Genomic DNA, 26,318 nt, shown 5'->3' with positions numbered 1-26,318 from the left:
AAGCTGAGGTAGCAATATTCATATCTGATAAAATAGACTTCAAAATGAAGGTCACAACAAGAGACAAAGAAGACCATTACACAATATTAAAAGATCAATCCAACAAGAGGATATAATCTTGGTAAACATAGATGCACCCAATATAGGAGCACCAGAATATATTTAAAAACTTCTGAAGGACTTCAAGGGAGAAATCAACAATAAAACAATCATAGCAGGGGACTTCAACACCCCACTGACATCACTGGATAGATTCTCTAGACAAAAAATTAATAAGGAAACAGAGACCCTCAATGATGCACCAGATCAAATGGATTTAATAGATATTAAATTACACCCCAAAGCTGCACATGGAACATTCTCAATGACAGACCACATGTTAGAACACAAACTAAGTCTCTACAAGTTCAAGAAGATTGAAATCATATCAAGCATCTTCTTGGATCACAATGGCATAAAAGTAGAAATTAAAATAAAAACACTCAAAAACATTCAAACATGGAGGCTAAATAGCATGTTATTAAACAACAAATGGGTTACCAAGGAAGAAATAAAAACTTCCTGGAAATCAATGAAAATGAACACACAATAACACAAAATCTATGGGACGCAGTGAAAGCAATTTTGAGAGGGAAGTTCATAGCACTACAGGCCTACCTCAAGAAACAAGAAAAATTTCTAATAGACCATCTAACCTTACAACTTAAAGAACTAGAAAGTGAACAAAAAGAAAAGCCTGGAGTAAGTAAAAGGAAAGAAATAATAAAGATCAGAGCAGAAATAAATGACATAGAGACTACAAAAAGAATTCAAAAGATCAATGAAACCAAGAGCTGATTCTTTGAATAGATAAACAAGATCGATGAACTTTTAGCCAGACTCACCAAGAAACAAAGAGAGAGGACCCAAACAAATAAAATCAGAAACAAATGAGGAGAAGTAACAACTAACACCACAGAAATACAAAGAATTATTAGAAAATACCATGAACAATTATACACCAACAAATTGGACAACCTAGGCGACAAAGTGGACAAATTCCTAGAATCACACAGTCTCCCAAAACTGAACTGGGAAGAGTCAGAAAACTTGAACAGAGCAATAACAACCAAAGAAATTGAAGCTGTAATAAATAAACTCCCAGCAAACAAAAGCCAGGGTCCAGACAGCTTCACGGGGGATTTTTACCAAATATTCAAAGAAGAACTAACACCTATTCTCCTCAAACTATTCCAAAAAGTTCAAGAGGAAGGAAGACTTCCAAGTTCTTTTTATGAGGCCAGCATAATCCTAATTCCAAAACTAGATAAAGACACTACAAAAAAAAGAAAACTACAGGCCAATATTCCTGATTAACATAACTGCCAAAATCCTCAACAAAATATTAGCAAATTGGATCCGGCAATACATTAAAAAAAATCATTTGCCATGACCAAGTGGGGTTCATTCCAGGGATGCAAGACTGGTACAATATTAGCAAATCAATAAATGTGATACACCACATAAACAAAATGAAAGGTACAAATTATGTGATCATATCAATAGATGCTGAAAAAGCACTTGACAAAATCCAGCACTCATTTCTAACAAAAATGCTCAGCAAAGTGGGAATAGAGGAATCATACCTCAACATGATAAAGGATATACATGAAAAACCTATAGCCAGTATCATACTCAATGAGCAAAAACTAAAATCATCTCCCTTAAGAAGAGGAACAAGACAGAGGTGTCACTTTCACCACCCTTATTCAATATAGTTCTTGAAGTCTTAGCCACAGCAATCAGACAGGAAGAAAAAAACAAAAGGCATCCAAATTGGAAAGGAGGAAATGAAACTGTCATTATCTGCAGATGACATGATATTGTACATAGAAAACCCTAGAGACTCCATCAAAAAATTATTAGGTATAACATATAAATTTGGCGAAGTAATAGGATACAAAGTTAATATCCAGAAGTGGATGGCATTCTTATAAACCAATAATGAACACTCAGAAAGGGAAACTAAAAAAGAAAAAATCCATTTTGCTACTGCAACAAAAAATTAAGATACCTAGGAATAAACTTAACCAGGGAGGTAAAAGACCCATTCTCAGAAAACTACAGGACATTGAAAAAAAAGAAATAGAGGAAGATACAAAAAAGTAGATGCATATACCATGTTCATGGATTGGAATTATCAACATCATTATAATGCCCATAATTCCCAAAGCAATTTATAGATTCCATGCAATCCCTATTTAAGTACCAATGGCATATTTCACATATCTAGAACAAATAGTTAAAAAGTTTATACGGAACCAAAAAAGACCCCGAATCATTACAGCAATATTGAAAAAGAAGAAAAAAGTTGGAGGGATCACAATACCAGATATCAAGTTATACTACAAAGCCATAGTAATCAAAACAGCTTGGTACTAGCACAAAAACAAGCATATAGATCAAAGGGACATAACAGAGAACCCAGAAATTGACCCAAGATAGTATGTGCAATTAATATTTGGCAAAGGATGCCATGGCTGGTTTGGCTTAGCAGTTACTGTGCAGGCCCGTGGACTGGAAAGTCCCTGGTTTGGTTCCTGCTAAGGGCATGTGCCTCACTTGCAGACTGCCCCTGGCCCCCGTTGGGGTCGTGTGGGTGGAGTCACTCGATGTGTCTCTCTCACATCGATGTTTCTCTCTCTCCCTTCTTCCCTCTCTCCCTCCTGCTCTATCTGAAGATAAATGCAAAAATGTCCTCGGGTGAGAATAAAAAAACATATATTCAACAAAGGAGGCAAGAGCATACAATTGAGCAAAGACAGTCTCTTCAATAAATGGTGTTGGAAAAATTGGACAGGTACATGCAAAAAAGTGAAACTAGACCCACCAACTTACACCATATACAAGAATAAACTCAAAATGGATAAAAAAAACTTAAATGTAAGTCATGAAACCATAAACATTTTAGAAGAAAATGTAGGCAGCAATATCTCAGACATCATACATAGCAGTATTTTCACTAGCACATTGCCTAGGGCAAGAGAAACAAAGAAAAAAATTAATAAATGGAACTATATCAAACTAAAAAGCTTCTGCATGGCAAAATAAACCATCATCAAAATGAAATGGAAACTCACTTTCTGGGAGAACATATTTGCCAATGATACATCAGATAAGGGGTTAATATGCAAAATATATAAAATACTCATATAGCTCAACAAAAGGAAGACAAAGAACCCAATTAAAAAATGAGCAGAGGACCTGAATAGACACTTCTCCAAACACGATATACAAATGGCCAAGAGATATATGAAAAAATGCTTAGTGTCACTAATCAGAGAGATGCACATTAAAACAACAATGAAGTATCACCTCACACCTGCTAGAATGTCTGCCATCAACAAATCATCAAACAAGTGTTGGCGAGGGTGTGGAGAAAAGGGGACTCTAGTACACTGCTGGTGGGAATGCAGACTGGTGCAGCCACTATGGAAAACAATATGGTGTTTCCTCAAAAATTAAAACCGGAACTGCCATTTGACCCAATGATCCTACTTCTGAGAATATATCCTATGAAGCCTGAAACACCAATCAGGAAGAATATATGCACCCATATGTTAATAGCAGCGCTATTTACAATAGCTAAGATCTGGAAACAGTCCAAGTGCCCATTAGTAGATGAGCGGACCAAAAAACAGTGGTACATATACACAATGGAAACTGTGCAGCTGTAAGAAAGATCTCTCACCTTTTGGGATGACATGGAAGGACCGGGAGAGTATTATGCTAGGCGAAATAAGTCAGTCAGAGAAAGACAAATACTACATGATCTCACTTATTTATGGAATATAATTAACAAAATAAGCTCACAAGCAAAATAGATCCAGAGACAGAGAAGTAGGGAACAGACTAACAAACCTCAGAGGGGAGAAGGATGGGGGGTGGGTGGGAAGAGATAAACCAAATAACTTATATGCATATATGCATAACCAATGCACACAGAAAATAATGTGGGGAAGGCAGGAGGGTGGTGGGAATAGGAAAGAGGGGGTCAATGGGGGAGAAAAGAGGAACATCTATAATATTTTCAACGATAAAAATTAAAAAAAAAAGACATGTCTAGTTTGCAGTAACCTGGGAGATTTTAATTTTCTCCTGCAGCCAAGGAGTCACTGATGATGCAGCTAGTCACCATTTCTCATTCCTGTGTGATTTTCAACAATCTGGCCACTCCCCACATTGACATTGTACGATTAACTACCCAATTAATTCCACTGGTGCGCTGTTATCACCATCGGCCCTGCCAACTGCCCAGTTAGCTGACACGGGATGCTTTGGTGGGTTTCAACACTCGGGCAGCTACCTGCTCCCAACCCTATCACCCCATCCTGCCTAGCTCTCACCTTCTCTCTGACACACGATCTTAGGGAAGCTCCCTCTCTTTTGTCCACCCCCCAAAGTAGTGTCAATGAGGAGCAATTACAGCAATTGCTGCAGCATACAGCAGTAACGTCTCAGCTTTTGGAAAAGGTCCTGGGCTCCGGTGTCCAGGAGCATGTTGAAGCTCAGGTCCAGCTCTTTCAGCCTCCAGCTGGTGTTCAGCACACGGGCAAGGTCCTGGCAGCCTTGTGCTGTGAGGCCGCAGCCGGCCAACCTGTGGGAGACACGCACCAATGGCCTTGAGTTTACTCTCCTGTTGATTCCACGAACACCTGGAAGCACCCAATGGCACTTCTTCTGCATCAGGCAGAGGTAAGACAGACCCCCCTCCAGGCCCCCAGAAATGCACAGATACTGGGGGATTGACATAGGAACCAAGAACGGTAGGTCAGTTTTCAGATCTCTTTGTATCAGACACTTCCCATGTTTTCCATGTCATCTGAGTTAACTTCAAGTACCTTTTCTTTTTATCCTCACCCGAGGACATTTTCCCATTTTTTTGTTCAGGTAGAGTGGGAGGGAGAGAGAGGAACAGAGAGAGAGAGAGAAACATCGATGTGAAAGGAACACATGGAGTGGCTGCCACCCGCACGACCGACCAGGGCCGGGGACAAACTGCAACCGAGGTATGTGCCCTTAGTGGGAACTGAACCCAGGTCTCTCAGGACCGCAGGCCGACGCTCTAACCGCTGAGCCAAACCGGCCAGGGCAAGGACCTTTTCTTGACTATGGGACCCTGGAGCTCTGTTTCCTTGTCATCTCGGTTTTCATCTCATATCCCTTTTATCTGCATCCTCACTGACCTCCTTGCTCTTCCTTAAATTCTTCAGGTACAGTCCCATCTCAGGGCCTTTGCACCTGCTGTTTCTTCTGCTAGTTACAGTCTTCTCCCCTGATATTTCATGGCTTGTTCTCTCATCTGTTTCAGGTATTTGCTCAAAAGGTACCCTGGGGAAATCTTGCCTCACCACTCTCCTTGCTTAAAATTGCAGCCTCAGCCCCAATCCCCACTCTTTTCTGCTTTATTTTTCTCTGTAGCCCAAATCCCATACATAATATTTCACTTACTTATTTGCTTTTTGTTATCTCCTCCAGAATGTATGCTCCATGAGGAAGAAGTTGTCATTTCTAGTTGTACCCCAGTGCCTCACACATAGCAGGAACTTAATAAGTATGTGGTTGATGAGTGAATGAAATAGAGTGAAGAGGGGTATGTTGAGTGAAGCTGAAGGCAGAGGAATGGGGGGTTAATTTTGACCAGTGAAGGAGGAGCAAATCTATGAGGGGAATTCTGAATGGTGAGCAGGAATTCACTTCGATGACGGTGGATGAGGGATTCTCCTGGGTGGCAGAGTTAATGTGAGCTCACAGCAAATGTTTAGTTCAGTGATGTTGGCAGAAAGGCTACACGATACATGAGCAGAGATGACGTTTGAGGGTAAAGATAGAAAATATCAAGATAGTGGTAGGTCTTTTTTTTTTATCCTCACTCGAGGACATTTTTCCATTTTTTTGCTCAGATAGAAGGGAGAGAAAGGAAGAGAGAGCGAGAGAAACATCGATGGGAAAGGGACACATCGAGTGGCTGCCACCCGCATGACCCAACCAGGGCCGGGGACAAACTGCAACCGAGGTACATGCCCTTAGCGGGAACCGAACCCGGGTCTCTCTAGACCGCAGGCCGACGCTCCAACCGCTGAGCCAAACTGGCCAGGGATCTGATAGTGGTAGGTCTTGAATGTGCTTATAAGATATTTGGACCTTGTTCAGGTGGCAGTGATGAGCCAGTGACGGTTCTTGGGGAGGGAAGTGATGTGATCTTTGCATTGCTTGGAAGGATCCCAGGCAGCGGGTGGAGGATGGTTGGATGGGTTAACAGAGAGAGCAGGTGGTTCAAGTGGGACAGGATGAGCACTGGGGTCAGAGCAGCGCCTGTGGGAGATGTTTCTGTGGACCCAACAGCCCCCGTTGCCTCTCTAGATGGGGCCGGGGCGGCTTCTGCAGTAGATACAGAATTGGTTCTGTTGCCACCTACTGAGGGAATCAGTGTGAGAGGAGGCAGCGTCAGCCTCATGGATGCAAACCCAGTGGAGTTGTTAGGGTTCAGTGCTCTGTGGTTGTCATCTTGAGTTTCTTAATAATTTTATCTTTGAATTTGTGTTTTGTAAGTGAACCCTGATGTGACAATGGGGCTTTGTCTCACGTGTCCCCATCTCCTTTCACCTCCCCGAATCTGCAGGAAGAGTTCTTGTCCACCCATCAGGCATGTTGAGGATCAGGAATATGGCTTGGTGGCAACATCATGACGTGTTTGGTGATTTGGGGGGGCAAGTCTCCCACCCACTATCATTCAGATAACTAGTGCTTCATGGAAATACCCTGCCAGAAGCAGGTTCTATGACCTGCCTTGAGTTCAGATGGTGGTCTTCCCTCCACTATGGTTTGGGGTGATGGGCTCATGGGTGGAGGAGTCTAGCTTGACTTTTCCACCCATCTAGGGCATGATGCATGGGTCTGGCAGCTGGTGGGAAGAGATACCTGGCATTTGTTGGGCTGTGGTCACACTGAGTTGTGGGCAGGCCCCCAGGCACCTGAGAGGGTCTGCATGCACCTGCAGCATGCCAAAGGAACCTCAACATTAAACAACAAATAAAGAACACCAATGAGGGAGCGAGAGACTGTGCTTGAGGAAATGAAGCTTTGTATCTTAGAACCTTTTTTTTTTTTTGTCAATTTATTTATTTAATTTTATTTTTTATCCTCACCCAATTCCATTTTCCATTTTTTGTTCAGATAGAGTGGGAAGGAGAGAGAGGAACATCTATGTGAAAGGGACACATCGAGTGGCTGCCCCCCGCACGACCCAACCAGGGCCGGGGACAAACTGCAACCGAGGTACGTGCCCTTAGCAGGAACCGAACCCCGGTCTCTCTGGACCGCAGGCCGATGTTCTAACCGCTGAGCCAAACCGGCCAGGGCTGTGGTCACACTGAGTACCTTTAACAGCACTTTTCCCCTGATGTTTGAGCAAGGTACTGCATTTTCATTTTGTACTGGATCCTATGAATTATCTAGCTGGTCCTGAGAGGAGGAACAGGTTTTTTTTTTTTTTTTAGTTAAAGAGCAATGTCTAGTTTAGAATACACTGAGTTCGAGGAGCCTCTGGGACTTCCTGGAGGAGAGTGTTGGGTTTGGGTCCTGAGCTGAAAATGGAAGCTTGGCAGGTACCTGCTGGAGGGGGCCTGGGATGTGACTGTGGGAAGCGCTCTGAATGAGGCAGAGGACACTAAAATTGGGACCAGGTTATACTTTTCCTGGTTGGATGTCACATAAATTCTGTGTCAAATCTTGCCTCTCTTAGGTACTACTTAAAAACTAGGAGCAGGTTTGTTCATCTTCAAGTTTACTGATCTGTAACATGAATTCTTCATGTCTATTGCACATGGTGGTTGCCAAGGTTAGAGGAGATAATATAGCCCATGTGCTTAGGACAGTGATTAAATGATGCTCCTGCCATGGGGCCCGAGCCCCTTGACTTCCTTCTGTGTCTCCATCATTTCACACAGCCTCATGCCTCCGTTTTCAGTAAGCCCTTCTCTTGTCCTTCTGTCCCAGAGGGGCCAAGGCTTTTCGGTTCTGTGTCTTTTATTCCACACCCTCCTGCCTCTCCTCTGACTTTGCTCTTTCTGGAATCCCCTCTTTCGGATTTCCAACACCTCTTTTTCCAGTTCCTTCTGTTTTGTTCATGTATTATGCCTAATTTTCCATGCTCATCAACAAAATCCCCAAACACCCAGAATCCTTGAGTCTAGCATATTCAACTGATTTCAGGAGAAATCCAACCATTAGTTAGGATTTTGCTTGAAAGTCTTAGACATTTCTATATCCAAAGGTAGTAAATCTGTGAGTTCTTTAACATAGAATCATTTTTTTTTTTTAGTGAGGACATACACACATCTGCCTGATCCAGATGTGGTACGCTTTTGAAAAAGTTCTTTTTATTACACTCCCTCACTGAGTTAGCGTGAATTAGACCAGGACTTTCATGATGAAGAGTTGGAGGTGGTGCTGGGCTGCATACTCACGGGATTCTAGTCCCATTCTCAGCTGTGTACATTGGGGTAAGGCAGTTAACCTCACTATGCTTCAGGGCTTGTTCTCTGGAAAATGGAAATAATTGTCCTTGCTCTGCTATTTTCACAAGTTTTTTTTTTTTTTTTGAAGGCTGAAAAGATATTTCTTGGAGTAGATACAGAATCGCTATTGAGATTTTAAAGTTCTGTTGTAAAGTAAGGGGTACACTCTAGGTTGGCGTCTTCCCACTGGGGCGTAAATTTTAAGGTAGAAGTAGGATTTCTGAGACCTTTTCAAGGCTGTTTCCTCCTGGACTCAGGTGGTTCTCACTGGAATGGTTTTAGGAAAGATGAAGTACCCTCCTGTGGACACGAGGGTTCCCAAAGCCTGGATTTCTGCCATCCTCTACTTGCTCAGCTTACTTCTCACCACGTCCCTTCTTCAGGGAGCAATCCCTTGACCTTCTCCTTTCTTCCCATTTCTCAGCACTTTTTGTTTGTTTGTTCAACTTCGCTTGGAATCTAGCTTAGATTCCATGATCTGTCGTCGACAGTATGACTGAAGGACTTGTCCTCTGGCCTCTCATTACATCCCTCTAGCTAACCCCAAACTGCCACTCTCCCACTCCACCTGAGAAACAGGGGTGGTGGCTCCAATACTGGATCAAAACCATGACTCTCACGTGGGCCCCAGCCATGCCTGGCAGGCAGAAATTTCCCACTCTACAAAGGCCATTTCAATATTCTACCTACCCCAAGTCTCCAACTCCCCAATCTCACACTCACTTTCAGTGGACACTGAGTTCCTCCTTCGCCAGGAAAAGTAAAGCAAATCAGATGGGAATCCATAAGCTTCCCACAGTCAGACCTGTGTCTATGGGCCAACTTCCCTCTGCCAGGTCTGCGTCCGCCCTCCTATTAGAGTAGGAGGTGTTCCCCAACTCCTCCATGGCTACCCTTTCTCCCATCTTCTCCTTCTGAGGAAAGGAAGACCATTAATTAGTCCTTGTTCTTGTATCTTTCATCATCCTTATCAACAGATATTCAAACTTAGGCCTTTTCCCTTCTGTGCAAACACACACACACACACACACACACACACACACACACACACACAGCCAGTCCCATATTCCCTTCTGCTTAAGTTCCTGTCTCTTCTTCACTACCAAAATCTTTTTTCTTTTAGTTCTGCTCTGCACCAGTGCCAGATGCCACCAGAACATTGTTAGAGGCGACTGGAGGTAGAAGAGAGGACAGTCCTCTCCCAGCAGTGTAACCATCCCAGCAATGAACCTGTCTAAAGCGTGACCACTGCTGGGGCCATTAAAGCTTTCAGACATGAGAATGACATAAACGGATTTCTTTTTTTTTTAAATTTATTTTTATTATTTTATTTATGTTACAGATGTTTCTCCTTTTTTTCCCCATTGATACCCTCCTCCCCATCCCCCCTACCCCATCCCCGGCTTTGTTGTCCGTGTCCATTGGTTATGCGTACATGCATATAAGTTCTGTGGTTTATCTCTTCCTTCCCCCCACCACCCCCTCTTCTGAGGGTTGTCAGTCTGTACCCTACTTCCATGTCCCTGGGTCTACCCTATTCCTCAGACTGTTATGTTCATTATATTCCACAAATAAGTGAGATCATGTGGTATTTGTCTTTTTCTGCTTGGCTTGTTTTGCTTAGGATAATACTTTCCAGGTCCTTCCATGTCGTCTCAAAGGAGAAGAGCTCTTTCTTACAGCTGCATAGTACTCCACTGTGTATATGTACCACTGTTTTTTTATCCATTTGTCTACTGATGGACACTTGGGCTGTTTCCAGATCTTAGCTATTGTAAATAGTGCTGCTATAAACATGGGGGTACATATATTCTTTCTGATTGGTGTTTCAGGCTTCTTAGGGTATATTCCTAGAAGTGGGATTACTGGGTCAAATGGCAATTCAATTTTTAATTTTTTGAGGTAACACCATATTGTTTTCCACAGTGGCTGCACCAGTCTGCATTCCCACCAGCAGTGTACTAGAGTCCCCTTTTCTCCACACCCTCGCCAACACTTGTTGTTTGATGATTTGTTGATGGCGGCCATTCTGACAGGTGTGAGGTGATACCTCGTTGTTTTAATTTGCATCTCTCTGATGATTAGTGATGTTGAGCATTGCTTCATATGTCTCTTGGCCATTTGCATGTCCTATTTGGAGAGGTGTCTATTTAGTTCCTCTGCCCATTTATTTTTTATTTTTTTTTATTTTTTATCCTCACCCGAGGATATTTTTCCATTTTTTGTACAGATAGAGTGGGAGGGAGAGAGAGAGAGAGAAACATCGACGTGAAGGGACACGTCGACCAACCAGGGCCGGGGTCAAACTGCAACCGAAGCACGTGCCCCTAGCGGGAACCGAGCCCGGGTCTCTCCGGACCGCAGGCCGACGCTCTAACCGCTGAGCCAAACTGGCCAGGGCTCCTCTGCCCATTTTTTAAATTGGGTTCTTTGTCTTCTTTTTGTTGAGTTGTATGAATACTCTATATATTTTGGAAATTAACCCCTTATCTGATGTATCATTGACAATGATGCTCTCCCATACAGTGGGTGGCCTTTCCATTTGGGTGGCTGTTTCTTTTGCTGTGCAGAAGCTTTCTAGTTTGATGTAGTCCCATGTGTTCATTTTTTCCTTTGTTTCTGTTGCCTTAGGTGATGTATCAGTGAAAATTCTGCTGCGTATGATGTCTGAAATTTTGTTGCCTACATTTTCTTCTAGGATTTTTATGGATTCACGGGTCACATTTAAGTCTTTTATCCATTTTGAGTTTATTCTTGTGTATGGTGTAAGTTGATGGTCTAGTTTCTTTTTTTTTTTTTTTTTTGCATGTAGCTGTCCAATTTTCCCAACACCATTTATTAAAGAGGCTGTCTTTACTTCATTGTATGCTCTTGCCTCCTTTGTCAAATATTAATTGAGCATAATGTCTTGGGTCCATTTCTGGGTTCTCTGTTCTGTTCCACTGGTCTATATGCCTATTCTTGTGCCCATACCAGGCTGTTTTGATTACACTAGCTTTGTAGTATAATCTGATATCCAGTATTGTGATCCTACCTAGTTTGTCCTTCTTTTTCAAGATTGTTATGGCTATTCAGGGTCTTTTTTGGTTCCATATGAACTTTTGAAGTATTTGTTCTGTTTCTGTGAAATATGTCGTTGGTATTTTGATGGGGATTGCATTGAATCTATAGATTGCTTTGGGTAATATGGACATTTTAATAATGATAATCTTCCAATCCATGAACAAGGTATGTGCTTCCACTTTTTTATATCTTTATTTCTTTTTCCAATGTCCTGTAGTTTTCTGCAAATAGGTCTTTTACTTCACTACCAAAATCTTTGAAACAAAGTTTGCATTTGAAGTCTCATTTTTATCTCTGTCTTTATTTTGTTTTAATATGTTTTATTGCTTTTTTAGAGAGAGAGATAGAAACATCGCTATGAGAGAGAAACATTGATTGGCTGCCTCCTGCATGCCCCCTACTGGGGATTGAGGCCACAACCTGAGCATGTGCCCTGACCAGGAATTGAACCGGGACCTCTCAGTCCATGGGACGACGCTCAATCCACTGAGTCACACCAGCCAGGCTCTATCTTCATCTTTAATCCATTCCAATTAGGATTGTGGCTTCATCACCTCACAAAACTGTTCCTGCTGAGGATATCTATGACTTCCCTATCACAAATCCAATGGACAACTCTCAGTCCTTATTTTACTTGACCTTCCAGCAGCAATGGCCCCCACTGACCACATGCTCCTTGACACCCTCTGTTCCCCGAGGTTCCACAACAGCACACTGTGTTGATGTTCTTCCCACCTCCCTGCGCTCTTCTCCTCAGGTATCTTTGTTCACCAATCTTGGCCATTAAACATTAGGAAAGGGGCATGCCCCAAGGCTTGACCTGCAAACGTTTCTTTGTATATGAATTTTAGAATCAGGTTGACCATTTATGCAAAAAAGGCACCTGTAATTTTGATAGCAATTGAGTTGAATCTGCAGACCAGTTTGGACAGCATTGCTATTTAACAGTATTAAGTCTTCCAGTACATGAACATGGAATGTCTTACCATTTATGTAGGTTTTATTTAATTTCTTCAACTGTGCTTTATAGTTTTCAGTATACAAGTTTTGCTCTTCTTTTGTTACATTTATTCCTAAGTATTTTATTCTTTTTTTTTTTTTTTTATCCTCACCCGAGGATATTTTTCCATTTTTTTGTACAGATAGAGTGGGAGGGAGAGAGAGGAAGAGAGAGAGAGTGAGAAACTTCGACGTGAAGGGACACATCGAGTGGCTGCCACTCGCACGACCAACCAGGGCCGGGGACAAACTGCAACCGAGGTACATGCCCTTAGCGGGAACCGAACCTGGGTCTCTCTGGACCGCAGGCTGACCCTCTAATCGCTGAGCCAAACTGGCCAGGGCTATTTTATTCTTTTTTAAAAAACTTATCATTATTGTAGAATGTATTACAGATGTCCCCCCTTTTTTACCCCATTGACCCTCTCCTCCACACTCCTACCCACCTCTTGCCTTCCCCACCTTATTGTCTGTGTCCATTGGTTATGCATATATGCATATAAGTGCTTTGGTTAATCTCTTCTCACCCCCTTCACCCCTCTTCCCTTTGAGATTCGTCAGTCTAACAACCAATTTGTACTTCTTAATCCCTTCCCCTTTTTCACCATCCTCTGTATTTTATTTATTTTCGATGCTATTGTAAGTGGAGTTGTTTTCTTAATTACATTTTGGGTTGTTTATTGTTAATATGTAAAATTAATTTTTATATACTGAACTTTTATTCTGAATGCTTGCTAATTAGTTTATTAGTTCTAATAGATATTTTTTGTGATTCCTTAGAATTTTTTATCTAGAGCCCAGCCGGTGTGGCTCAGTGGATTGAGCGTCATCCCATGGACTGAGAGGTACTGGTTCAATTCCCAGTCAGTGCACAGGCCCAAGTTATGGGCTCGATCCTCAGTAGGGGGTATGAAGGAGGCAGCCAATTAATGTTTTCTCTCACATTGATGTTTCTATCTCTCTCTCCGTAAAAAAATCAATAAAAACATATTTAAAAACAGGAATTTTTTTACATACAATCATGTGAGATTGTATGTCTCCTCCTTCTCTCCCTCTGGCCCCTTCCACCTTCTTTCTTAAATATACTTTTTTTGTTTGTTTGAACAGTTTTATTTTTCAGCAAATTTTGGGCAGAAACATACTTCCTACATATCCCTGCCCCCACAAACAGCCTCCCCCATTATCACCTGGCCACAGAGTAGTACGCTTGTTACAGTCAATGAACCTACACTGACACATCATAGTCACCCAAAGTCCACAGTTTACATTTGGGTTCATTTTGGTGTTTCATGTTCTATGGTTTGTTTGTTTTTTTCAATATTTTTTCTTTTTTAATTTTTGGAGAGAGAAAAAGGGAGAGTGAGAGAGAGAGAACATCAATTGGGTGCCTCCTGCATGCCCCCCACTGAGGATTTGGCCCACAACCTGGGCGTGTGCCCTGACCGGGAATTGAACTGGTGACCTCTTGGTGCATGGGTCGATGCTCAACCACTGAGCCACACTGGCCGGGCTGTTCTATGGTTTTTGACAAATATAAAATATATGTATCCACCATTATAGCGTCATACGGAATAGTCACTGTGCTCTGTCTATTCGTTTTTATCTCCCCCAACCCCTGGAAATTAGTGATCTTTTTACCTTCTTCATATTTTTTTACTATATAAAACTTTCATACTGTTGGGATCATACAGTATGTAGCTTTTCGGATGATCTCTTTTCACCTAGTAATATGCACTTAAGGTTTCCCCATGTCTTTTCATAGCTTTGTGGCTCATTTATTCCCACAGTGAGTAATATCCCATTGTATGGATGTACCACAAAGTATTTATCTGCTCACCTACTGAAGGACATCTTGGTTGCTTTCCAGTTTGGCAATTATAAATAAAGCTGCTTTAAACATTTTTACATAGGTTTTTGTGTGGATATAGGTTTTTGACTCATTTGGGTAAATACCAAGGAGCATAATTACTGGATCATATGGTAAGGGTGTGTTTAGTTTTGTAGGAACCTGCAAAGTGGCCATATCATTTTGCATTCCCACAAGCAATGTATGAGAGTTTCTGTTGCTCCATAACCTGTTGGCACTTGGTGTTGTCAGTGTTCTAGATTTTGGCCATTGTTTATTTAGGAGTATGTTGTTGTATTTCAGTGTATTTTTGTATTTCCTAAATTTTCTTGTTATTGATTTCCAATTTCATTTTATTATGTTCAGAGAATATAATTTGTATGATTACAATTCTTTTAAATGTGTTGAGATTTGTTTTATGGGGCATCTTATTTTTGCATAGAGCTGTATTTGACACACGCTTGACATCTCCCCTTGGATACCTCAAAGGAACTTGAAATAAACATTCACAAAATCACATCCAGGACATCTCATCCCCCTCCTACTCCACTTACAGTATTTTCCATCTTAGTGAAGGTCCATTATCCTCTGCATTCCTCAGGCCTGAACCTAAGATTACATTTTATAGCTTTATCTCTCTTTGTCTATAAATCCAATCTATTACTCAGTCTGGTTGATTTTACTTTTTTTTTTAGATCTGGAATTTATTCACTTCTTTCCATTTCCATGGCCAACACTATAGTCCAAGATACCACCATTTCTTGCAGAAACTACAGTAATTTTCCTTCGTCCAAGCTCTCACCATCTTTATAGGAACAATGGAAACTTTCCTATGAACTGGTCTCCCAACCTCTACTTTTGCTCCCCTCCATTCCGTTTTTCCTATTGCAGTCTTTTTCTATGTTGAAAATGTAGAAACATTATCAACCTTTTGATGTCAATCACATTGCATGAAAAAAAACAAACACTCCAAATTCCAACTGGACCTTGCACAGGTGGTCTGGCTTCACGATCTCTGTAGCCTCTTAGTTGCTCCTTTGCTCTCCACCCTCCAGCCTCACTGGCCTGCTTGCAATTCCATGACAGCCCATCCTCCCTCCTGCCACAGGGCCTTTGAATTTTCTTCCCTCCTGCTTCACTTGGGTAAATAGTCTGCACTCAATATTCATTTTCTTAAGGCGGTTTTCTACTGAATGCCCATATCTGGGCCTGTCATTGCACAGTTGTGCGTGTGGTCAATGTCAATCACTCACAAGCTCTGTGGAAATAGAATCCCATCTGTGTTTGCTTACTCTAAGAACCATGGCCCCTGGCACGGTGCACGGCCAGAGAGGGGCTCAGTGGATATTTGTTGAATACAGAGACCGTACACGACCAACTTCTATTTGGGATCTCCTGTCCATCCTGTTCCAGAACAGACCCCAAGCCGACTCACCTCAGTGCTTGCAGGCAGCAGCGAGGCCCCTTCAGAGCTGCACAAAGACTCCGTACTGCAGCACAGCTTAGGACGTTTCCGCTCAGGTCCAGCTCCTGCAGGCTTTCGGAGACTTTGAAAATGGAGAAGAAGATCTGCCACCAGGCAGCTGTGAACGGGCCCCAGCTGGACCTGAGGGACAGGAGAGATGACTTGTGTGTGGGGTCTTTGGAGCCCAGTGTGCACAGCACAGTGGGGTCTGGTCCTTCTGAGGGCCAGGCTGCAACAGGAGGTCTGTGTCCCCGACCTCCCCTCCGTCCCTACCACGGGGACTGGGCTGAGTGCCCCTCTTCTCCGTGGCTTCTCTCTATAGCCCTTGCCATTCCACACTGCAGTGCTCATTTGGGGCGCTCATTTCGGCCTCCGTCTGGCAGTTTCTTGTGGGCAGGGGCAGATACTGTTCATTTTTTGATCTGCAGTGCCCAGCCTAGGGCCTGGCACAGAGCTTGGGGATGCAGACCGTCGCCCCCTCAACAACGCAGACGTGCCTTTCTTCCTTTGCACAGACATGGTGAAATTTAGTTCCCAGAAAGGAAAGGAGGAGATGGGAGGAGGGAACAAAACCTGGAGAGGTGGTTTAAAAAGGATTTTTTGATGGAATTGTTGATTATGACTATATATATTGCTGTCCAGGTCAGCTTGCATGAGACCCTGTCCCCTTCCCAGGATAGCGAGACCACAGAGAGGGTCCCCAGGAGAGAGATGGCAAAGGGGAAGACACCAGGAGAGAACAGTTGCAGGATGTAGGGAGAGGATGACTGTCTGACCGTTTCATGGTAGACCGCCTTGTCCAATTTCCACCCATTGAAATTCTACCTTTCACACACTCTTTTTTTTTTTTTTTTTTAATCCTCCCCCGAGGACATTTTTCCATTTTTTGTTCAGGTAGAGTGGGAGGGAGAGAGAGGAACAGAGAGAGAGAGAGAAACATCGATGTGAAAGGGACACATCGAGTGGCTGCCACCCGCACAACTGACCAGGGCTGGGGACAAACTGCAACCGAGGTACATGCCCTTAGCGGGAACCGAACCCGGGTCTCTCAGGACCGCAGGCCGATGCTCTAACCGCTGAGCCAAACCGGCCAGGGCTCACACACTCTTTTAGTGAGTTTGTCTACTACCGAGGCTCAGCGACTCTAACTCTGTTTCAAGTTGCAAACTGACATCTCTGTTTTCTTGCCAGATATCTTCACCTTGACAGCCCCATAGCACCTTGACCTAATGCTCCTTTGCTCTTTCCCCGCGTGTCTGCAGAGCCAGCAGCAGAGGCCCTGCAACCGGCTGTCTGCACGTGACCTTCACTTTTCTCTGCCTACTCCGTCTCCTCTCTGCAAAAAGGGGACAAAAGGACCTGTAACAGGGTTTTGTGAGGATGTAAAGGAATTACAGAGAATCCTCAAATTTTAGTGTAGTTTTAGCTTTAACAGCTCTAAGACGACAGATACATGCTGCAAAGGTACCAAGAACTTATCATTTGGAAATTTATTTGTTTCTTTTTTTTTTTTTTAATCCTCACCCGAGGATATGTATATATATATATATTTTGGTACATGCCCCTAGCGGGAACCGAACCCGGGACTCTCTGGTCCGCAGGTTGATGCTCCAACCTCTGAGCCAAACCAGCCAGGACCGAGGATATTTTTTTTTATTGATTTTTTTAGATCAAGTGGGAGGGAGAGAGGCAGGGGAGAGCGAGAGAGACATCAGTGTGAAAGAGATACATCAATTGGTTGCTTCCCGCATGACCCCAACTGGGGCTGGGGATCAAACCCGCAACCAAGGTACATGCCCTTGACCGGGAATAGAACCCACAACTCTTTGGTCACCAGCTGTTGCTCTAACCGCTGAGCCAAACCGGCCAGGGCATATTTGTTCTTAAACATTTATTTAGTTTTGGGAAATGTGAATAATACATTTTAAAACATTTTGTTTTGTTGAACGCCAGCCAACTTTAATCTTTAATCAGAGGGACGCAAAGAAAAACTAAAAAATGTATTATCAAAATGCACACTGCTTTAATCACAAGCCAAACACCTGTACTATCTCATGTGGGTTCTCCTCGCCCTCCCACAGCCTTGGGCCAACACTCATAATTTCTTCCTGGACCTTTCGTTTGTTTACAGTATCCTCGCTATTCTCTTGGCCTTCCCTGGCCGAGTCAATGCCTTTAACATCTCCCTGCCCACAGCAGCTGCAGCCTCTGACTTTCCCATGGGGGTCTCTCCAGACCCCGTTTACCATGGTCTATTGCAAACTTTCTTGCTTTGTCTTGGTGCCCTGCTTTCTCTTACCTCTGACCTGGCCTCCGATTCTGTGCCTGCTCAGGATGCTTGTGAAGGCCACCACCACTTGCAGTAACTCTACCCAGGTCCTTTAAGGATCAGTTCACCGTATGACCATCAGCAACTAGAAATAACCTAAGTACCTGAGAGTAGAGGATGGTCAAATAACTGTGCAATATCATAGGGTCATTTAAAATGGTGTTGTATCAAGTTACTCCATAACACAAGAACATAGTCTTGATATAAAAATAAAGAAATAGCCCAGCTTGTGTGGCTCAGTGGCTGAGCGTCGACCCATGCACCAAGAGGTCGCCAGTTTGATTCCTGGTCAGGGCACATGCCTAGGTTGTGGGCCTGATCCCCAGTGGGGGGCAAGCAGGAGGCGGCCAACTGATGTTCTCTCTCATCGATATTTCTCTCTCTCCCCCTCTCGCTTTCTCTCTCTCTCTAAAATTAATAAAGGAAAAAAAATACTTAAAAAAAGAAAGAAAACTTTATAAATCTGAAAATAAAACACCCAAGTCCGACATTTCTTCTTCTGAGACTCTGCTTATCAGGTCCACTCGTGTAATCCCTGCGTTCCTCGGGCCCACCCCACCTTGTCGATGCCTCTTACCGCAGACTTTGCACTCTGCTGCAGCTATTGGATGGGTGTCCGCCTTCTCCCAGATCTGAGTGCCCCGAGGACGGCTGTGCTTTAGGGCCCGGCATAAATCAGAGCTTAATACCCTTGCATGGCGTGACTTATGTAAAGGCCAGGTAGGCACCTGAAAGTACTAAAGGGTCAATACTGCCACTGGGGTGGGGAGCCCGCATGCGGAAGTGCACGGCGTTGCTGGCGTTGGAGAGGGCTTGGAGAAAGCCTCCACGTCATACTCAGATGGTGGGCTTCGTGGAGTCCCCGGGGCAATAGTGCATCATGGACACCAGCAAGGATATGGGTTTTGCAGGAACAATAGAGACCCCTTTTCAGACACTCACATTCTGAGGTGATGGGGAGATCTCAGGGCCAATGACACGGTCAGTAGCCACCAAGGGTATGCCTGAAGCAGCTGAGTGAGCAGTTGCCTGGAGGGACGCATGTCTAGAGGGAGCAGCAGAGGCCACTGGGCTGCGTGGAGGGGAGCTGATGTCCGCATGGGGGTGGAAGTGCCAGGAGAGAAGGTGGCCATAGTGACAGAGACAGGAGGAGAAGCAGGGGTACAAGGCAGGGCCACCGCGGGCTGCCCGGAAGCAGGTAAGGCAGGTCGCACGGTCAGATACCGCTGCAGAAGATCCTAGGTGGACAGAGAAAGGGGGTGAGACTGGGCCATTAGAAGTCACTGGTGACCTCAGTCCTTTAGCCACTGGGGCCAGGCTTAGTGAGAGTTGCCCCCAGTACCCGGGACGTCAGTGCCAAGGGAGCAGCTGGAGGGAAGGGAGGGGAGCACTCACAGAACCGCACTGGCGCTCATCCTCGTTGGTCTGTGCCATCCCCCCTTATTCAGTCGAAGCCTTTTCACAGGGCGGCAGAATTCAAAGCAGAAAGTGAACAGCAGGAGCTCCATGACTGTTTGGACACATATCCTGATTTTACAGAGAGCGGACAACGCTTCTGCCAAAAAGTCTTTGTCCTGATTCTCATAAAAACAATGGAGCACGTGCCAACAATAGGGCTCTAGGTTTGGTTGTTGGCGCTCAACCTCTCTCTTGACCAACGGCAGCAGGGAGGAGGGCCTGTTCCGCAGCAGACTGCATTTGAAGATGCTCTCCATCTTTCTCATCCTCTTCTCACTCAAAAGACCAAACAGGAAACATGTGGTGGGTTCCCTGAACAGGCTGTGTCTGTCATATACTTCTGTCAGGTCTCTCATAATTTTGACGTTAGGAAAGCAATCACTTTTCACCACCCTATTGCCTATAGCATAAGATATGGCTGCAAAAAACTCCTGGAAACACAGGTGAAGGAAGCTGTAGCTCAGAGGGGTGGGGTGCTTTTGAAGAACACCCATGTTTAAGAGCACGGAGATGGTGGCTCCTCCCAGCCCGTGTTTCCTGAGGTCCTCTGGGCTGAACAGGGTCTTTCCTTGATAGGTGCCTTCAGCAGCGAGAGAACAGAAGCCCCTCAGCTTAGTTCCCAGGGTCTGAGTTGGGAGAACGTGGAAGAAGTAGTGCAAACAGAGGTCTGTGGCAGTCTTGGAGGTCAGTGAGATTTGTTGCCCCCTCTCCATCTGCTGCTTCAGGCAAGTACAGACCAGCCAGGACATCAAAGGCATGAGACACATGGTCAAAAGTGCCATGTTTGATTCAACCAAGCGAAAGGCTCTAATCGCTTGGCTTTCATCCGTGAAATATTTGTAGAAATATTCTTTCCTGGCTGACTCGGAGAAGCCCAGGACCTCCACCCAACGTGGCTGCTCTAACGGAGGATTGAGCCTCTGCAGAGCTGTGATCCGAGCTGTGATCAGCAGGGCAGCCTTGGGAAGTAAGGTTTTCTTCAGCAAACTGCCCAGCAGCGTGTGCACCTGCTGCTGCTGGCTCCAGTGCAGGCAGAACTCAGAACTCTGCTCCTTCAAGTCCCATTTGGGTTCATCTAAGTTATCAAGAATGAAGAGCAGCTTCTCCTGCTGGGACAGGATTTGTCCGATGGGAGCCTCAAGGGCAGCCCAGTCTTTTGTGATGAGCTCAGCGAGACTCATTGTCTTGAACTGGGCCAGCTCTCTGCAATTGAAGTAGAAGACATGCTGGAACTTGGCCCTGTACAGCTGGCCTTCCTCCCAGGCTCTCCTCACCTGCCTGGCCAGGGTTGACTTCCCGATTCCAGCAACTCCATGTAGTATGACAGTGGGAGGCTCCTCCTGGGTACCCAGGCCTGGGCCAAATAAGTCTCCGACCTCAATCAAATGGTCTTGTTCATCTACCACCTCTTGATTCCTTCTTCTCCTGAGCAGGAAGTCATAGCCTCTGGGTTGAGATCTGTGTAGAAGTAGCAGTTGTGTGAATCTTCGGTGCAAATCCTCATGTTTCCATGACTGTGTGGGGCAGAGCCTCTCTCTCTTTTGGTTCTGGTAGTTCCCTTTGATTCCTACATAAGGGAGAGACAGATGAGACATTGTTTTCAATTGCTTCTCCATTTATTCATTCAATAACTGTTTTTTGCTCCCACTTGAAGCTATCCACTGTGTGGGCTGCTGATACTGCAATATTTTTGCCAGGTCAGTGGAGAAAAACGTGGGCTTTTAATGAGATGGTCCCAGCTCAAGTCTTGACTTGACCAAAGCATTCTTGCTATGTGATGTTCCTTCATTCCGCAAATATTAATCAAGGGCTTACGCTGCCAGGCACTGATCTAGACTGAACAAAACAGACACAACTCTCTGCTTTCATTAATTCCGTGACCTGAGCTATTAGCTCAACTGAGCATCAGTTTTTTTCATCTGTAAATTGTACATGGTCACGATGGAGTCAAGGAGGTATTATTGGTTGCTGCCAGTAACCCCCTCTGCACCCACCACTGAAGCACACACCAAGGCTATCCTTCTACAAGCACTTGTGGCTGTCTGCCCGAGGGCTCTCTCAGGCCATGATTGTGACAGGCCAGAACCCCTGGGGAGTTAATGCTCCAGGAGGAGCCCTCCACCAGTGACAGATGGCAGTTCCTTGTCCCCCAGGAGAGACAGCTCTGAGGGGTGGTCTACACGGTCTCCTAAAGATCCCTAGTGTATTGCACCTCAGTTGCTCACAGGGGAAACCTGCTTCATAATGCAGGTTTCATTGGTTTCCCCCATCCCTGTCACTTCTGCCTCCTAATGGTACTTCCAGGGAACCAGTTCCTAAATAAGCCACCTGCTCTCCAATTCGGTATCAGGGTCCGCTTCTGTGGAAAGCATCTGGTTTGGGAACTTTGAGGAGCTGAGCACTGAGCACATGTCAGGAACTGTGCCCCTGGGAGGGACCTCAAGCTCATATCTTGGTCAGATTCTAAGTTGAATGAATGTCACAGCCCCTTCCCTTCTTCCCTTCAGGATGTTTTGAGGGCTTCTCACTTCTCTCCTTAGGTGAATGTTTGAGATGATGCAAGTGACATACTTGGGATCCTGAAGCCCAGTGCATCTTGGGAAGCCTGCTGGACTTCCAGAGTACGTGGGGTAAATCTTCACTTCAAGCTTGGTGAGACCAGGGTCTCAGGGCCCATCCCCACCTCTGGAATCATGATCTAAGTATCTACTTTTATTGTCTCTGTGAGAATGTTTCTGGCAACGGGAAGATCTTCTAATGCATTAGTATGGCCACTCTGGGTCATGGCTGTGGCCCACCCTACTCTGAATCCTGTGTGTGTCTGAGGAGCCAAGGGAGGGCTTGGGTCTTTTTGATGCCATGTTCTCCAAAATATCTTATTTTTTAAAAAAATGTTTGTATTGAATTTTTTAAAAAAATGTTTTTAAAAAATGTTTTTATTGATTTTTTAGAGAGAGAGGAAGGGAGAGAGAGAGAAAAACATTGATCTGAGAGAGAAACATCGTTTGGCTGCCTCCCGCATGACCCCGAATGAGGATTGAGCCCACAACCCAGGCATGTGCCCTGACTGGGAATCGAACTGGGACCTCTCAGTCCATGGGACGACGCTCAGTCCACTGAGCCACACCAGACAGACCAAAGTATCTTGGTTTGAATAGATCTGTTAGCATACCACGTATCTACATCCTCTTGGTTTAGTAAAAGTTTCACATTTCTGCCCCTACCACTAATACTTCTAACAAGTTACATTTTAATATTACTTTTGACCAGGGGTTGGCAAACTCCGGCCATATCTAGATGACAACCTTTGTACAACCTGTGCCCTAAAAATAGCTGTTACATTTTTTTTCTTTATTGACTTGAAAAAGAGAGGAAGAGAGAGGGAGAGAGAGATAGAAACTTTGATGAGAGAGAACATCGATTGGCTGCCTCCTGCATGCCCCCCACTGGGGATCAGGCCCACAACCTGGGCACGTGCCCCAGTCAGGAATCGAATGAGCAACCTCTTGGTGTATGGGTCGATGCTCAACCACTGAGCCACACCGGCTGGGCTGGTTGTGACATTTTTGACTGATTGAAAAAAATCAAAGAAGAATAATATTGACAATTATATAAAATTCAAGATCTGCAAAGTGATATGGACATCCAGGTACTTCAAACTCAAGATGCTTTAAAAAGACCTCACTTATCACATTATAATAAACTTGTCAGGAATCAAAGAGAAGAAGAAAGGGGCACATGAACGACGGCTCGTGGACCAGGGGCTCCCACAAAGTGTAGAGCAGATTTTTCAGCAGAAACTTCACAGCCCAGGAGAGCGTAGATGATATATTCAAAGTGTTGAAAGAAAAACAGCCGTCAGCTAAGAGAAATTTGCTCAGCAAAAGTTCAGAAATAAAGGAGGGATAAAAATCTTTCCCAGATAAACAAAAGCTGAGGGGTTTCATTACCACTAGAGCTGACTCTCAAGAAAGGCAAAAAGGAGTTCTCCAAGTTGAAATAAAGGATGCTAATTGGTAACATAAAAACACGTGAAAATATCAATCTCACTGGTAAAGGTACATATGTAGTCAAATTCAGAATATGCTATACTGTAATGATGGTGTGTACAGCACTCTCTAGTTAACAGTGGTTCTCAACCTTCCTAATATCACGACCCTTTAATACCGTTCCTCATGTTGTGGTGACCCCCAACCATAAAATTATTTTCGTTGCTACTTTATAACTGTAATTTTGCTACTGTTGGGTCCTAGGCCACCCCTGTGAAAGGGTCATTCGACCCCCTAAGGGGTCGAGACCCACAGGTTGAGAACCTCTGCTCTAGTAGAATGGTTAAAAGACAAAAGTATTGGCCTAGCCAGTGTGGCTCAGTGGTTGAGCACTGACCCATGCACCAAGAGGTCACCGGTTTGATTCCCAGTCAGGGCACATGCCCAGGTTGTGGGAGCAATCCCCAGTGGGGGGCATGCAGGAGGCAGCCAGTCGATGTCCTCTCTCATTAATGTTACTAGCTCTCTCTCCCTCTCCCTTCCTCTCTCTTTAAAATCAATAAAGAAAAAAATATTTTAAAAAAAGACAAAAGTACTGGCCAATGCTGCGGGGGTGGTGTAGCATGGTGGGGTTGCCAGGGTGGAGCAAATCCTGGGGGCTGGTGAAAGGTGGGTGGAGGCACTGGTGTCAGGACAGCAGTGATGCCTTGGAAAGTCTTCGGGGGTGCTGCGGGCTGTTGGAGGATGAAGATCAGGTGCCCGACTTTAGCATTGTAATAGCTTCAGGGACAAGGAGAGAATGTGTGTGGAGGGGCCCTGCCGCTTTAGACAGTTCAGATTTTATGTTCCTTTTCTACAAGTGATGTCCCCGATCACTGTTCTTTGCTGCAATTTGAGTAGGATTTGAGAATTTGGGGAATACTTGCAGCTTTGTAAATTCAGAGGTGTAATCAGCTAAAAAATTCACCTTTTGAGGAGTTCTGTTTTGCCAGCCACCTCTCCTAACTGAGCACCAAAGAAGGACTTCATGAAAGATGACTGAAGTTATTGTTACAGCCAAGTGGGACTAGACTCCCAACAGGACCAGGAACTTGACCTCCAGAACCAGCGCCACGTAGCTGCTGAATGACTCCAAAACATGGTGGCGGGTGATCTGGGCTCCAGGAAATTTGCATCTCTATCCTGGTTTTCCCTCTACCTCTCATATAAGTCAAGACTCCTCTCTGTGCCTCAACTTCCCCCACGTGAGGCTAACAGCCTCTGCCACCATGGCTGTTAACAGTCACAACATCAGCTGTGGCAGCAACAGTGGCAACAGAACAATTCATTGAGCATTTCTAGGAATTACACTCTGTGCTAAATGTCTAACACGGATGATCTCTGTACCCTCTTCTGGTCCAGGAGGCGGACTCTCACGCTCTCGTTTGGCAGATGGAGAGACAGATGCAGGGAGCGGTGAAGCGACTTGCCCGATGTGGTATTACTGGGACCAGAAATCGCCTCTCTCTGACTCCTTCCTGTGCTTATAGCACAATACCAGCAAATGCCTGCTAGGGAGCGGGGTGCGAAAGCCACCTCCTTCCAGCCAGTGCCTTCCGAACGTCAGCCTCTCGGTTCGGGCCCTGTGAGCACGCCCTCCCCGGTGCTGTGAGGACCACATGGGTTGCTGGGAACACCCTTGGCACTCTTCCCCAACAGTTACTGCCCAGAGGAAGGTTTGGTGGGAGTTCAGTGGGGCAGCGGTGGGTAGGAAATAGGCAGCAGGCAGAGCGCGCTTTGTCTACTCACCTGACTCCACGGCTGCCTCTTTCTGGGCTGGGCCACACGGCTTGCTCAGGCCCTTCTTCTTCCAGGTCTTCAGGGCCAGGTCGCAGGCCTGCTGCTCCCTGTGTTGAACCAGCAGGCATGAGACCACCTCCTTGCCACCCGTCTTTTCTGGCTGAGCTGGGGCTGCACCAGGAGGTGCTCCCAGGCATCCTTATTAGGCTGCGGCAGCTGGACCGTCTTCAGGGGCACCTTCATCATCAGCATCGCCTTCCGGGTCAGCAGCCGCTGGGCTCTCTCAGGCTTCTCTGCTTTTGTGACTTGGACTGCTGCACTGGCCATGTCTGCTCCACCGGTCGCCTCACGCCCGGCTTGGAGGGCCTGGGACATGTTCACTGGGGAGGGGGTGGGTGGGGAGGGGCCTCAGGCAGGCAGAGAATAGCTGTCATCCTTCGACCCTACCATTTCCCAGTGCAAGACTTCCACCTGCGTCATTGTCTTCACCTGATGAGCGCCTAGTCCGCCTTCAGGGCTCACTTTTGTAAACACTGGCATCTGCAATAGATGGTATTGGGAGAAGGGAGGTGAAGGGGAGAGGCAGGAAAAGGCGTAGGAAGGAGCCCAGAGGGGGCTGGAGACACTGGAAGAGGTGAAGTTACTGAGTTGCTGGGTCTGGGCTGCAGGAGGTCAGGAGAGTGAGGGGGCAGGGATGGGAGGGTGGGATGATCAGGACACTCACTGTTCTGTGCTCCCCTGTCCTCCCTCTCCTGGGACCTGGACTCTCTGGACCGAGCCTTGAGCTGCGATGCTGACGTGAGGTGTGGTGGGGGGAGAAGTGGAGCACAGG

The 26,318-nt window shown here is 45.2% G+C and overlaps 1 protein-coding gene across 1 annotated transcript in view; it reads right to left on the bottom strand.

The window, feature by feature from the left end:
* Nucleotides 1–25,861, bottom strand: part of NLRP1 (NLR family pyrin domain containing 1) — a 46,486-nt gene extending 20,625 nt beyond the window's left edge. Inside the window, exons 1-5 of the mRNA XM_036269701.1 lie at nucleotides 25,837–25,861; nucleotides 25,496–25,657; nucleotides 19,656–21,285; nucleotides 15,902–16,072; nucleotides 4,466–4,636 (exon numbers count right to left, since the gene is read on the bottom strand). Coding sequence (XP_036125594.1) covers nucleotides 4,466–4,636; nucleotides 15,902–16,072; nucleotides 19,656–21,285; nucleotides 25,496–25,657; nucleotides 25,837–25,861 — 2,159 coding nt within the window. The remainder of the gene's footprint in view (nucleotides 1–4,465; nucleotides 4,637–15,901; nucleotides 16,073–19,655; nucleotides 21,286–25,495; nucleotides 25,658–25,836) is intronic.
* Nucleotides 25,862–26,318: the final 457 nt, after the last annotated feature.

This window comes from Molossus molossus, unplaced genomic scaffold, assembly GCF_014108415.1.
Source record: "Molossus molossus isolate mMolMol1 unplaced genomic scaffold, mMolMol1.p scaffold_m16_p_19, whole genome shotgun sequence".
NCBI lineage: Eukaryota > Metazoa > Chordata > Mammalia > Chiroptera > Molossidae > Molossus > Molossus molossus.
The sequence above is the reverse complement of the archived record's forward strand: the minus strand, read 5'-3'. Positions and strand labels throughout refer to the sequence as shown.